The sequence below is a fragment of the Cupressus sempervirens genome, chromosome 7, assembly GCF_028749045.1.
Source record: "Cupressus sempervirens isolate cs-2001-9-10 chromosome 7, ASM2874904v1, whole genome shotgun sequence".
NCBI lineage: Eukaryota > Viridiplantae > Streptophyta > Pinopsida > Cupressales > Cupressaceae > Cupressus > Cupressus sempervirens.
This window is the reverse complement of record NC_143124.1, coordinates 891,216,251-891,229,600: the sequence shown is the minus strand read 5'-3', so window position 1 is coordinate 891,229,600 and position 13,350 is coordinate 891,216,251. Positions and strand designations below refer to the sequence as shown.

The window sequence follows — 13,350 nt, the reverse complement described above, 5'->3', positions numbered from 1 at the left end:
ATAGGTTGACCAGTCATATTTCATAGGGTGGTAAGAATGAAATATTTTAACTCATTAAACGCCCATGCCATTAGGGGATACATAAAATGTTGATAATGCTTTATCATTATACCCCTAGGTTTTAATCTTCTAAATCCGCATGTCTTGTGGTTGTGAAAACCTCATTATAATCTTCATGTTTTGTGGGTCCCATTTTGCCACAAAATCAGAAAAGATCACGAGGGCCCTTTATCTCCAGCGAATCAAGGGTTGTCGATTTGTCACTTTGGGGAGTTTTGAGATCTTTATCCAAAGCGACATAGTGAGCACTTGCCACATGGATATATAGGGGGCAACTATAGATGGTGGGTTGCAATATGACAAAGGTGAAGTCAAGATATGTTGGCATACTAATGCATTCCCATTGGATGAAGATTTTGAGGGGTACAAAGAAGATTCAATGATGTTTTATGTCGTAGATCTCTGGTAGATCTATGGTTATCGCTTTGTCGCTATCAAAAACTACAAGGTCCTTACTTATAGTGACATAGCGACACGTTGACACAATTGGAGTTAGAGTAAAGGCTTAGGTTGCATAATAATAAGAGTATTAAAGAAAACCTGATGATGTGGGCAATGTCTGACTAGCCAAAGGGGGAGATGTGCCAAGCAAATTTCAACTTTCAATGTCCATAGATCTTAGTTGATCCAATGGATGTCACTTTTTTGCTATGTGAAGTTGTGTATTTGTTATCCATAGCGACAAAGCAAGAGGGCAACGCGTGTCCAAGCTTTGATATTATGATACACGGTGTGTCGTGGGATCATGAAGGAAGAAAAGGAGCCTCACAACCATATGAAGAAAGGGGTATATTAGGATCATAGGCTTGTAAGAGCTCAAGGGAAAAGCTAGAGAAATGAGATGATACATTGTTCGTATCATCATAAGATCACGCTAGTCGTAAGATCAGGTGCAATGAAAAAAGAAGCCGAGATATCACGACAGAGTCTTTAGGTTCTGATGTTATGACACATAGTTGATCAAGAGATCGCAAAGCCATAATAGAAGAGGCTTGATGGCATGAAAAGGCATGATTATAAGATTGTAGGTCTTAAAATGATAATGGCAAGGTGGGCCCAAGAGCATGAGTGAAGGAAAATGTGCACGTGCTATTTTCGAGTGAATATTAAATTGTTAATGCTACATGAGTAAAAGAAAGGGTTGATCGTAAGGTCATAAGGGGCTGAAAAGCATGTTCCAATGCTACAATACAAATCATAGGGCCATTTTCATGGGCTCACGATGCTGTGATGTAAAGAAATTATTGTATGGTCATAGGATTGTGAAGTTGGGGTTCTTGCGGTAAGATATTATGAAGGGTTTTCCTCCCTAATACGTTGTAAGGTTGTAGTATCAGGAGATCGGGAGTCAAAGTTTAGGGTTGAATTTTTGACTATTATGAGTATGACATTGCTAGACAGTCACTTGTGGAATCAACCAAGGGGTGCCATTCCTAGCCTATCGCGTTGTAACATGTGGATGTCTTGGCAGTCAGTTAATTTTTTACCCTAAGGTGGCACAATATTAATGCATAAATAAAGCGGTGGGGGTTGTAATCGATTAAGGGGAAAGTTGGTGATCCAAATGACCCAATTTTAACAAGTATCTAATCTGCATTTGAGTATAGGGATGGTGGAGATCGGATCAGATCGTTTTTGTGGGATGATCACCAAGAAATATATGATCTTTTATTAAAAACAATTACAAAGGTTAATGTTATGTTGTGGGGTGGTTATGGATTTGATCTTTGAATGCCACAAGAAGAAAAAGGCAATTAAGGTACTCCTGCAACATGCAGCACCTGGCTTTTCCATGATTATTCTCCCGATGTTACCCATAATGGGAAGATATGAAACTTAAATGTGAAAGTAATTCTTTGAAATGTTTTTACTCTTTCATTGTTTTTTTGATAGGTGCCCCTCCCATATGAAGCTTGTTGCAATCTTGGCCTATTTAAGGATTCCCAAGATGTGGAGAAAGGGTTGGAATTTTTGAAGTCTTATGCAAGATAACATTGTCGAGATCTCTTAGGAGTCCTTCATGCTTTTCTCGGCACATCACTTTACTTTCACAGTCAATCTGGATGAATGTTGTTCGATGACCTTTGATATTTGAGTGAAGGAACAATCTTATAACCCTTATTGTGTCTACTTATGGCTTAAGTTTATGATTTGATAGAACTTCTTGGGATTTTTCTCTTTGAATCCCCGGATTCCATCTCAGTTTTAATTATAAGTGGGATTTGATTATTCATATAGGTTACAAGTTGAGATACTCTGTTTCCATTCAAGTTTGTGACATTGTGAATGTTAGCATTCCCTTTGACATATTGTATGAATTGCATCCTTCTTGTGAAATATTTATATGTGAATGATTCTTTTCAATATTCGGTTCTTGTTAGCCGCCTGGAAGTATTTCATTGAGTCAAGCAAGCGATACTTTCATCCTACCATTCGGTGTATCACCACACTTTACTTTTTTAGTATTTACTTTCCAAGCAATCTTTCTATCCCTTTTCCCCTTCAAGTTTATTTTTCTTGTTCGAAGAAGTAAATTAGTGAGACATCAAGAGGAGTTGGTCTATAATCTAGAGATTCACTCCTAACTGAGGTACTTCCCACTACTTAGGAGTGTATCCATGTTACTCGAAGTTGACTGAGTTAGAATCTAGTCATAGGCAAAACTTTTAGAGATAATAGTGATTGGTAGGGAGAAATGAAATGATATGAGATATTACACACCAATTTAACTTAGTAAACTCCACGATTCAAATAACATACCAAAATTAGATCCAAGGATATAATAGAAGAGTTATAAACACAAAATAAGAAGACAAAAAATACATACAAGGGATCTATTCAGCAAAATTAGAATACAAATGTTATAGGTCGAGCTCGCCAAAGTGTACAATAATAAAAGGGAAGTAAGCTAGATTGCTCCTATTATCTAATGCACACTTAGAAGGAAGATGACCCAACATGCTCAAGCAAGAAAAAAGTGTTGAGTGACTCAATAAACACTCATTAACAATTACTAGAATGAGTTTGATTTGAGGAGATATGATTGACTAATACAAGATTATAAAAGGTTAATTGAGCCAAATGAGAACTTTTAGTGGAAACAAATATACATAAACCTATAATAATTAGAAATAAAAAAGTACACAACAACTTTGACTTGAGACTTAAGTTCAAAGATATTTTAGAAGGTATAAGATGCTTGGGCATCCTATACCTCAATATAGGATGTCTTCACACCATATACAACACACTTCATCCGAAACATCTAGAGATCAATTGGTAAATCTGGTACTTTTTAGATCTATGAGGACAACTTTGCCACCTATTCTTGCACACAAAAAATTGAGAAAAATGGTCTTACAGAGGGATTTTCCAAGGTTAAACTCATGGTTAGAATCAACCTTGAAATTAAATAAGTAAATGAAAGCATGTTATCGTATAATAAAAGCTATGTCTGAATAATTGAGTATAACATACCATGGCAATGCAAATGCTTAGTTGAATGCGATTAAATATGTTAATGTAATATCTTTGACCTAACACAAAAACCTAAATGAAAACCATGAAAGATAAAACCTAATGTCATGAATATTAAAATTTGCAACAATGCTTGATTGGAGAGAGAAAAAAAGTTTAATGTTTTTATGAGTGGGGATGGATGTGTGAATGTATGATCTTCTTTTGTTATAGTAAACTCCTTTTCTTGGTCTTCAATGAGAAAAAAAGGCAAATCCATGGAGAAGATTAACTTGGAAACACCTTAAAATGCTTGAAGAATGCTTAAAGACTTGATCTAGAATGCTTGGATGGAATCTTGATTACATTTTCTCAAGAATAGATTTGGATTCATGAAGTTGATTATGAATTCTTTCTAGGGGTTCACCTAAACGAGGAGAGATAGATAATTTATATACCTGTTACATTATCTTGGGGGTTAAAACTAACACATGCCAACCATAAATATGGAAATTATATTAAATTATTGAGACGAGCCACTAATTCATATTTATCCCAAAGCTCAAGGCTATATGATGCCTTTGTGCCCTATACTTATGTATATGATGCTTACACACATATCACAAGTAACTAAAATATTGTAGATTTAAAGGTACATGTGGTTTCAAGTCTAGGATAGATAATAAAGGCCACAAATGATAACATAGGGCCCTTGTAAGCTAATAAATGATTAGAGGGGAGAAATAAAAAAGGAAAATACCTAGAAATTGGAACTCACTTTGAGTTTTGATGAAACTAGAATAATATGGGACTCATATTTGACTTTAGGTGTCAATTATGTGCCATATGAAGTCATATTATCCATGTTGAAATGAAAATACATAGAGGTGAGTGCTAAACAATCATGAAAATGGACACACTTATAAGGTACCTCAAATTTAAGACAATGCAAACATAATAAAGGATAAGCTGTACACTAGACCTTACATCAAAATATTTAAGACAAATTATGATATGGATAGAACAATTGTGTTAAAAATCTCATAAACACAATTTTAACAACAATAACAAACACACAAAGAAAGCTTATATTACACATGATATAAACCATGCAATTTAAATATTTAGATATACCATACAATTTCATTTATAATTATATTATATCAATATGTACATCTAAATGTTTTTAACAAAACAACATAATCTAGAGCTTAAGAAAATTGATTGCCAAGTGTCCCGAAGTCAAAGAAGACAATCATCATTAATAAAGGTGTAGTTGACTTAAAATGACAATTCTTTGTATATTGCTATAGTTTACAAGGATATCCACATCCAATTTGAAAATAATTGAAAGCAGAAAATCAAACTAGTCTATTCAAACAAATAAAACAATAAAATTATAATTTTTGTGATCCAAAATAAAAATTATAATTTTGATATGAAATTGAAAATAAACTACCACTAGTATACTTTTTACCTTGTTGGTTACCTTAGTAATGCTCCTTGGATGTGAAATTTGGAGTGACAACATGTTAAGTTGGAAACAAAGGCAAGTAGAAAGAATTAAAAAATATATAATCAACAATCTCAAAATTAAAACTACTAATCCATATGAGATCTTATTGGCAGAAATAAACACCTTCTTTTTAAAAGCATTAATGATTGTTTGACAATTAAGGTACCCCATGAAAACTCAAAATATGGAAAAACACTATTAAATTGAGACGAAAGACTAGATAGAAGAAATAACACATGAATGAATCAAACCAACAAATGAACAAAGAAATTTATATTAATATACAAGTGTCTTAGATACTGATGAAGAAATTAAAAAGTCCATTCTATAGTATTATTTAATTTCATGAGAGACCATGAGAAAAATGCATACATAAGAGCTTGTGTCAAATAGGGAGAAAAATTCTAATGGTTCAACTATGGAGATGAATGATATGGAAGGAAGAATGAGAAAAAGTAATATGTCTATTTTGCAATATGTGATTAGTGTAAATAAAACAAATTTTTATTTCAAATGTCCAACATACAATAACGTCGTTTCTAATTACACAAGTAAATTAAAAGTGGTAACTTAAGAACTTTACTTTAAGAATAAAAAAACAAAACAACCAACTCATTAATCAAAATTCACTACCAAAACATAATTTTTATAAAAAAATTACACATTATTTTAAACTCTAATGCTTGTGTGCTATTCGCAAGTTCCAAGCTCACATAAAATCTTTCTTCCATTCATTCATCTCAATTACTTATTCTCATTGATTTAGTTAAAAATCTTCTATTCATTAGGCGCAACCTATTGGGAAATTTTAAAAGTCAATTAAAAGTAAAAAATAATTCAAAAAGGGAAATTAAAAACCCGTACAAGCATCATATCGGCAATTTTGAAATCGGAGTCGAAGAAAATGGCGGATATTCCCCAAATCGGTAAAAATATAACATGAAAACGAAATTTGCAAACGTTTTTTTAATTCAAAAGTGAGCTGCATTGCCATAGTAAATGTAAAATGGAAAGAAATATTCTATATATTTGATATTTAGTTATACTTTATAGCTGCATTTTCCCGCCCTTGTTTAGCAGTACCTCGATTGAAGTTCGAGCAGAAAAAATCCCCCAAAACGCTGTGCCGATCTGCGCGTACTTAGTTTTGGTAAGGCACTGGTTCCTCTGTCCTTTTTCTTGCAAATACATGCTTTTTATGGATCTGTTATTATTTTCTTGTCTTTCAGATTTCTTTTTAAAATTATATTATAGCTCGTTCGTCCTCCTTTCACCTCGACCCCTACCTCTGCAATAATGAGTTGAATTTGCCTGTATAAGTTGGGATTTGGTAATAAGCAAATAAAAGTTAATTGAGAAGCAACAGTAAACTGCAATCCTTTAGTCTCGAATGGTTGTTTCTGCAAAATTTACAAAGTGATCAAATGCAGGGGAAATAAGTAAACTGTTTAAGTAAAAGGGTTGGAAGAAAATCTGGAAGTAGTTATCGTGTTTTACTTTTCCGTTTGTTTTGAGAAGGTTTGCGTTTAAGGTCTTGACGGAGCGAAGAGGGCTTATCAAATGGGAGGCAGGGCTTTTATTTTTACATAGTTTTATTGTTTTCAGTCATATGATGCAATGAAAATATACAGAAAACAACCATGAATTTGGACAGACTTATAAGGTGCTTTAAATTTAAGACAATACAAATATAATAAAGGATAAGATGAACATTAGACCTTACATCAAAAGATTTAAGACAAATTATGATATAGATAGAATAATTGTGTTAAAAGGTCATAAATATAAATTTAACAACAATTACAAATGCATAAAGAAACTTATATATATATATATATATATAGATCGGTAAACGGTCGAAGCTTAGGTTATTTTTTATTATTATTAGTAAGATTAAATATTATTATGTGTTGATTGCGAGTAGATTTGAACTCAAGACCTCCCTATGAGAAGCTCGCAATTTACTGATGTGTTGTAGGCTCTTGCCTACAAAGAAACTTATATTACACATGATATAAACCATGTAATTTAAATATTTAGATATACTGTTCTTTAACAAAACATTATAATTTAGAGCCCAAGAAAATTTGTTACCAAGTGTCATAAGTCAAAGAAGACAATCATCATTAACAAAGGTGTAGTTGACCTAAAATGATAATTCTTCGTAAACTGCCTCAATTTACAAGGATATCCACATCCAATCTGACTAGTTTTTGTAATTCGTTGTCTTTTAGACTTTGAGTCACCTACTAGAGTAATTAGCGAACACTAAATATTAATATCATTTCTCTAGCTTTGCATTTAACATGGTAGATCTGGATTGTTTGCAGATCTTTCCTCCCTCCTTAGATTTCAATGGTCACATCAATCGTATGTAAGAGAAGAACAATTAGAAGCTTATATATACAAGCGTTCTTATTAGAACTGTAGTGGAGATGATCTCTTGTGCATATAGCAGCTCACAACTTCTTGTATTGTATGCTTTCGATCATGCATCACTAACAAAATTAAATATTTGTATTTTGATTAGTTGTAGGATGGGTGTCGAGAATTATCATGTTGTCGAGTTAGTTGGTGAAGGGTCATTTGGAAAGGTGTATAAAGGAAGGCGGAAGTACACAGGACAGGTTGGTATATGCTGTGAATTATATTCTTTAACTCCTAATTACTCGTATGTTACTTAAATGATTCTACTTTAAACATTCAAAGTGCACAAGGATTTAGTAGCTGAAGTAATTAAGAGTTTCCTGTTTTCAGACTGTTGCATTGAAGTTTATTCTGAAACATGGAAAAAGTGAAAAAGACATCGAAAATTTGAGGCAAGAAATTGAGGTAATGCAAATGACATTTCAGGTTAAACAAATAGATAATATTATTTATCATGGCCTATTTTTGTGCATCTCATTGATGGTTACTCTTTTTTAAGCATCTCACCTTATCTGTTTCCTAACTCTTAATTACATAGCATTGCGCTGAGAGTTGATGTGTAATTGACATTGTTTTACATTTTGCTTATATGCCAATTCAATGCAATTTGCTAGTGAAACGAACATTATGTAGGTGGAAAGTTGATGTTTGTTACAGATATACCAAATCTTTAAAACACTTTGAGATTTATATATGCTTAAATACATGCTCATCTTGCTTTAAATCAAATTCTTACCTTTTATGCCACTATCAGTGTGTGATTCTTTCTTCTCCAAAAATTGAACAGTGTATTGAAGGAACACCAATTCCTTGATTTCTATGTGATTGATTTTTAACTCTGGTCATCCAAGAACTACATTGGCAATCAACTCAACACATGACTATAATGTTTTGCTAAAGTGTTAAAATTAAAATCAGCATGAAGGAATGAATTATCAGACATGTAAGCATCAAAAGAACATTACACCACAACAGTGAGAAACCTAATGCACAAAATACTGTGCTTCCTTATTTTAAGTTTTAACTAACATAGCTCTTATTTGTAGCCAAACATTGTGTATTACATTGACACCTAACCCATGCTTCTCCTTTCTCAGTGTCCTCTGCAACTCACTCAAACAACTTGATCCCATCTCCTAGATTTGGGTAAAATACATGTCATCCATTAATTCCAATTGCTAAATTATTTACGAAGAATGCTTTGCAAATGTCCAATGAGCATATTTATTTCAAAGTCAGGTTGCATATTGCATCATCTGCTGGTTTTGGCTGTTTTACTTCACCTTTGTTGGATTTGCCATATCTCACAGCACATATATACCTGATACAATTGGCTTGAGCTGAATCTATCAGTTTCCAGCTTTCTCAGCGGTGACATATTCTTCTCTGCCAAGTTTATCACTTTCTCTCTTTTCTTGGAACTTTGGGTCCAAATCATCCTCAAGGCCTTCTCCATCTTTATGCCACTCTGCACATTAACTTGAAGAATCTGGTTATATTCTTTTGACTCTTCTTTATATGGGGTGTGACTTGCGAGATAACTGGAGATTGCTCAAGTGCCTTTATGATCATACACAGCATGCCACTGAATTACAATTTAACTTAAATGTTGTCTGATCCATTTTTCTCATTTTGTATCTATTAAATAGTCCAGGATTTTGGATATGCTGTAACTTGTAATAGCACTTGTAGATTTAATGTGTGTTTCAAGTTACCTTCTCAAAGCATATGTATATGGTTTTTTTAGAGACATGTCTTTCGTAGAGATGGTTTAACTCTCACTAGTTATCGATAACATTTGCTTATTGTTATGATTAAGAGTATGATAATAATTTATACACACACACATACCTACATGTATATATACATTAAATGAATTAAGTATATATCTTATATATATACAAAGTATTTAATATACATACAACTATCTTTAATATGTTTTATTTGACTAAAACTACACTAACATTAACACTCCCTCCTAGTTAGGGAGGATAAACATATGTATAAATATTACACCATTGGAAATATTAGAAATGGCACATTTAAGGAAGTTTTTGATCAGAAGATTTCTACCATTTTGATATCACATTTGATATCATGAGTATTGGCCTTTCAGAATATCAACACATGATATTCACCAAATACTTTGAGTAATGGTCTACCAAAATATCAACATATGATATTCACCAAGTACTCATTAAGGTAATGGTCTATCAAATATCAACACATGATATTCACCAAATTCCTATCATATATCTATACAAACAACTCATAGACAGTCAAGTGAATGACATCTAACACTTAGTTGTTGATTTACAAGATATAATCCATCATCATTTGTTTCAACATTTATATAAAATGTATATTATGATTGAAATTATTGTAAGATCATCACCTTCCAATAACTTTTGCAAATACAAGTGATGATCATTAGAAAGTCCTCACTTTGTCATGATGTACACAGGGGGCAAGCCCATACACACATGACGTCAAAAGTTTACATGAAGTCACCACAAATACTATCTTGTGGTGTTGTCATGACATCCACCATGAAACACATCAAACAAGAATGTAATACAAGGGATTGCACTTGGAACTTCTTCATGAAGAAACACCAACCTTTTTGACCTCCTTGTCAAGGTTACTAATAAAGTGTCAAAACTCCCGCTGAGTTTGATATCAACTTTTCTGACCTCTTAGTACAAGGTTGTCTCCGATGAAGTGTCAGACTCTCTCTGAATCTGTTATCATCCTTCTAACCTCCTAGTAGCAAGTCGTGTCATGCTTCCCTAGTTCAACAAGTATCTTGATAGCATAAGGCCTTCCAGCCTACATACATGAAACTTTATCCCATGACTCATAGTCCTTTAACTGCTATAGTTTCTGATCATTGGAGATCCATCTTGACATGGTCTGCTCCCTCTAAATCAATACAACCAAGATCATCAAAAGCTTGATTAAAGCATATCTTCTATGTGCTTCCTCTCTTTTGTCCAAGGTTGCCTCTAATGAACTATTAGACTCCCTCTTCACAATCTCATTCATTAAAGATATTTGCTTTAAGAGCCTTACTCTATCCATCATGATCATTAGATGACTAATTAATTCTAGATCAAAACTTCTTGGAGCTACTGTCATAAGATTGAGTTTTGCACAATATTTGGTAGCATGTGCAAAGTACCAACTTGCTTTTCTTGCAAGAACATTTATCTGCACATCAACATCCTTGATCCAATGAAGGTCCATATATGTCAAATCAGAAAATGATTTTTGATACATCTCCCCTTTGAATCGTCACCCTTCTAAGGTGGTTCATGTTGTAACATTGATTGTGTCTCTTCTTTGACAGCTCCCTTCTAAGGATGGTTCAAATGTGAATGGAACATTGGTTATCATCTCCCCCACCACCCCCAATGTAAAATTCCCACTCCTTTGATGATACCATGTTGAAGTTCTTCCAAGTATTAAGTGTCTTTTGACATGAAGTTTCCTTGTAACATTCCTTTGTAGTATCTCTCATTCATTGGATTTAATGGATATTCACATAACACATCTGAACTCCTATCATCACATTATCGCTGGGGAGGATGTCAACACGACTTCTAAAATTGACTTTACATCAATGTCATTTTGTGCACTTTCTGTAAAATCATTTTGACTTTTCAAAGATGATTTGAAATCATGGTACTCCTAATAATGTTTCTCAGGAAGATAACAAAGAATGATCCTAAGTTTATCATGAACACTAGATATATGAAAACCATGTCTCTTTGGTTTCTATGTCGATCAATAATAATCTTATTTACATCTAGTTTTGATGTGATTTGAATCTTAGCAAGTTTAAGTGCCTCTTGATAAGAAACCCTTTATTAATAAGTATTTTCCAGTAAAGGTGAACATCATGCAAATCTGCTAATAAATCACAAAATTGTTATCCCCTTTCCACACAGTTGTAACACATGGAAGTATTGAAATTCACATTTATATCGAAGATAGCTCTAAATAACTTCAGCTGCAGCTCATACAATATTAATGACTCCTCTTTCAAACCCAACTTTATCCAAACATTCACATTGATGTATAAAGGCTGAACTTCCCTTTCAACCACGGTCATACAAAAGATGTAAAATCTCCAGAAACCTTTTGTATAGTTTTATATATCTCCTTTATATTTTTGTGTTTTGTTGCTTCCCTGTCTTGTCATTTTCTTTAGTAAACCCGATGCTTTTACATATTTCAGTCTTTGTGATAATGATATTTTCCATCTCTGTGATACTTGATTATTGAAGGAATGGATCATAATCTTCAATTGGAAAGCACAGATCTATTCTCAGTTATCTATCATCTTTATTTTCTCTTTGAATTGCATAAGATAAATAGATTGTCATCATGAAGAAAACAATTTTTAGTGTACAGGGAATATGTAGGGACTTTGATGAAGGAAGGACAAGGGCATTAATGGAGGCACAACATGGAGCTGAGAACATTATTGTCAACATATAACTGAGAACAATCTTGTTCGAGCATGATTCACAATCATATTTTCTTGACTTTGTTGATGATATGCTTGCTGAAGAAAAACTTTGTTTCATCTCAGAAGCACCCAATCTAAATTTAAGCACTATCTTATCTTACTGTGTTATTTGCCTTTACATCAGTTTTACTGTATGATTTAAATAATGCTCTGCATTGAACAAATTTCACCCAGAGGTTCTTATCAATTTAATCATCATCGGTTCCTTTATATTGACAACAACCAAGTGATTAACTTAATATCTTGCTAGAAGCCCCTCATGATCATTGCTTATGGCTCAGCTAACAATTGAAGTTTAGATTTTCACTTTCCTTATCCATCTTGTATCTTTGGAGTCACCACAACACCATTTATTTGAAGCTATTATTTGATACTGTCAAGGAGTGTCATTCCTCCTGAATACCTGATTCATTATCCAATACTAATGGTAGTACAAATTACAACCATTCTGAGATTATTCTATCAACATAATGGTCTGAAATAACTCCTTTAGAGTCTCCACAACTCTGTTATTGACTTCAAGAATGCAATCGCATGTACTCCCAATATACTGCAGTCATTCTATGTAGTGATCGTTGTGACTTCTCTGTAAAATTATTGATCAAATGATTTTGTGTTGCCATGTATATATTCTGACTATTGATCTATCAACATCTTCCCTTGCTTGTATATAGTTAGTGCTTTAATGCAGAACGTCAGAATCCATGGAAGTTATTGATTACCTTTGCAAATAATATTGATTCGATAATTTTAGATATGGGATTTCCTCATACTTGATTGTCATCCTTTATTATACTCACTGGAACTATTCATCCTTACATTGCTCGTGATAATTTTCCATCACATTTCTTACATTTTAACGTCCCAATGTTTGAGCGGTTCATCCTCTTATCACTGCCTTACAAACACTGGATCATTTATTGTCAAGCCTCATTAAACTATGTGCTCCTTATATTCCTTAGCATTGACAGTTAATGAATAGTCTTTTCCTGCCCATCTAACCCTATGCTGCAATACTACTTCATGATTAGACGAACATGTAATGGTTTAGTTGTCATGTCAAAGCGTTCATTTCACACTTATTATTGGTTTTAATTACTGATACAGTTTGGTAATTTTCTCTGACTTCCGTAGCCTGTGATTAGCCTCAACTTCTGTGACGTAATTTTTTCCTATTCTCTGCAATAGAATGTAAACCTGCAACTTCAAGGCTTTGATACGAGAGGCAATAGTTATAACATCTGCAACGGATGATATTGCCCAACACGAAGCTAATGTTGGAGTCATTCCACATACACATTGTACACTCACGTCTGGGCATTATCAGACTTCAGCATTATATATTTAGGAGAGGCAT

General features: G+C 33.3%; 1 protein-coding gene across 1 annotated transcript in view; it reads left to right on the top strand.

The window, feature by feature from the left end:
- Positions 1-5,912: 5,912 nt before the first annotated feature.
- The window catches only part of FU (kinase family with ARM repeat domain-containing protein), a 183,877-nt gene continuing 176,439 nt past the window's right edge, over positions 5,913-13,350 (top strand). The window contains exons 1-4 of the mRNA XM_089793391.1: positions 5,913-5,958; positions 6,113-6,182; positions 7,563-7,659; positions 7,790-7,864. Coding sequence (XP_089649517.1) covers positions 7,570-7,659; positions 7,790-7,864 — 165 coding nt within the window. The 5' untranslated portion in view covers positions 5,913-5,958; positions 6,113-6,182; positions 7,563-7,569. The remainder of the gene's footprint in view (positions 5,959-6,112; positions 6,183-7,562; positions 7,660-7,789; positions 7,865-13,350) is intronic.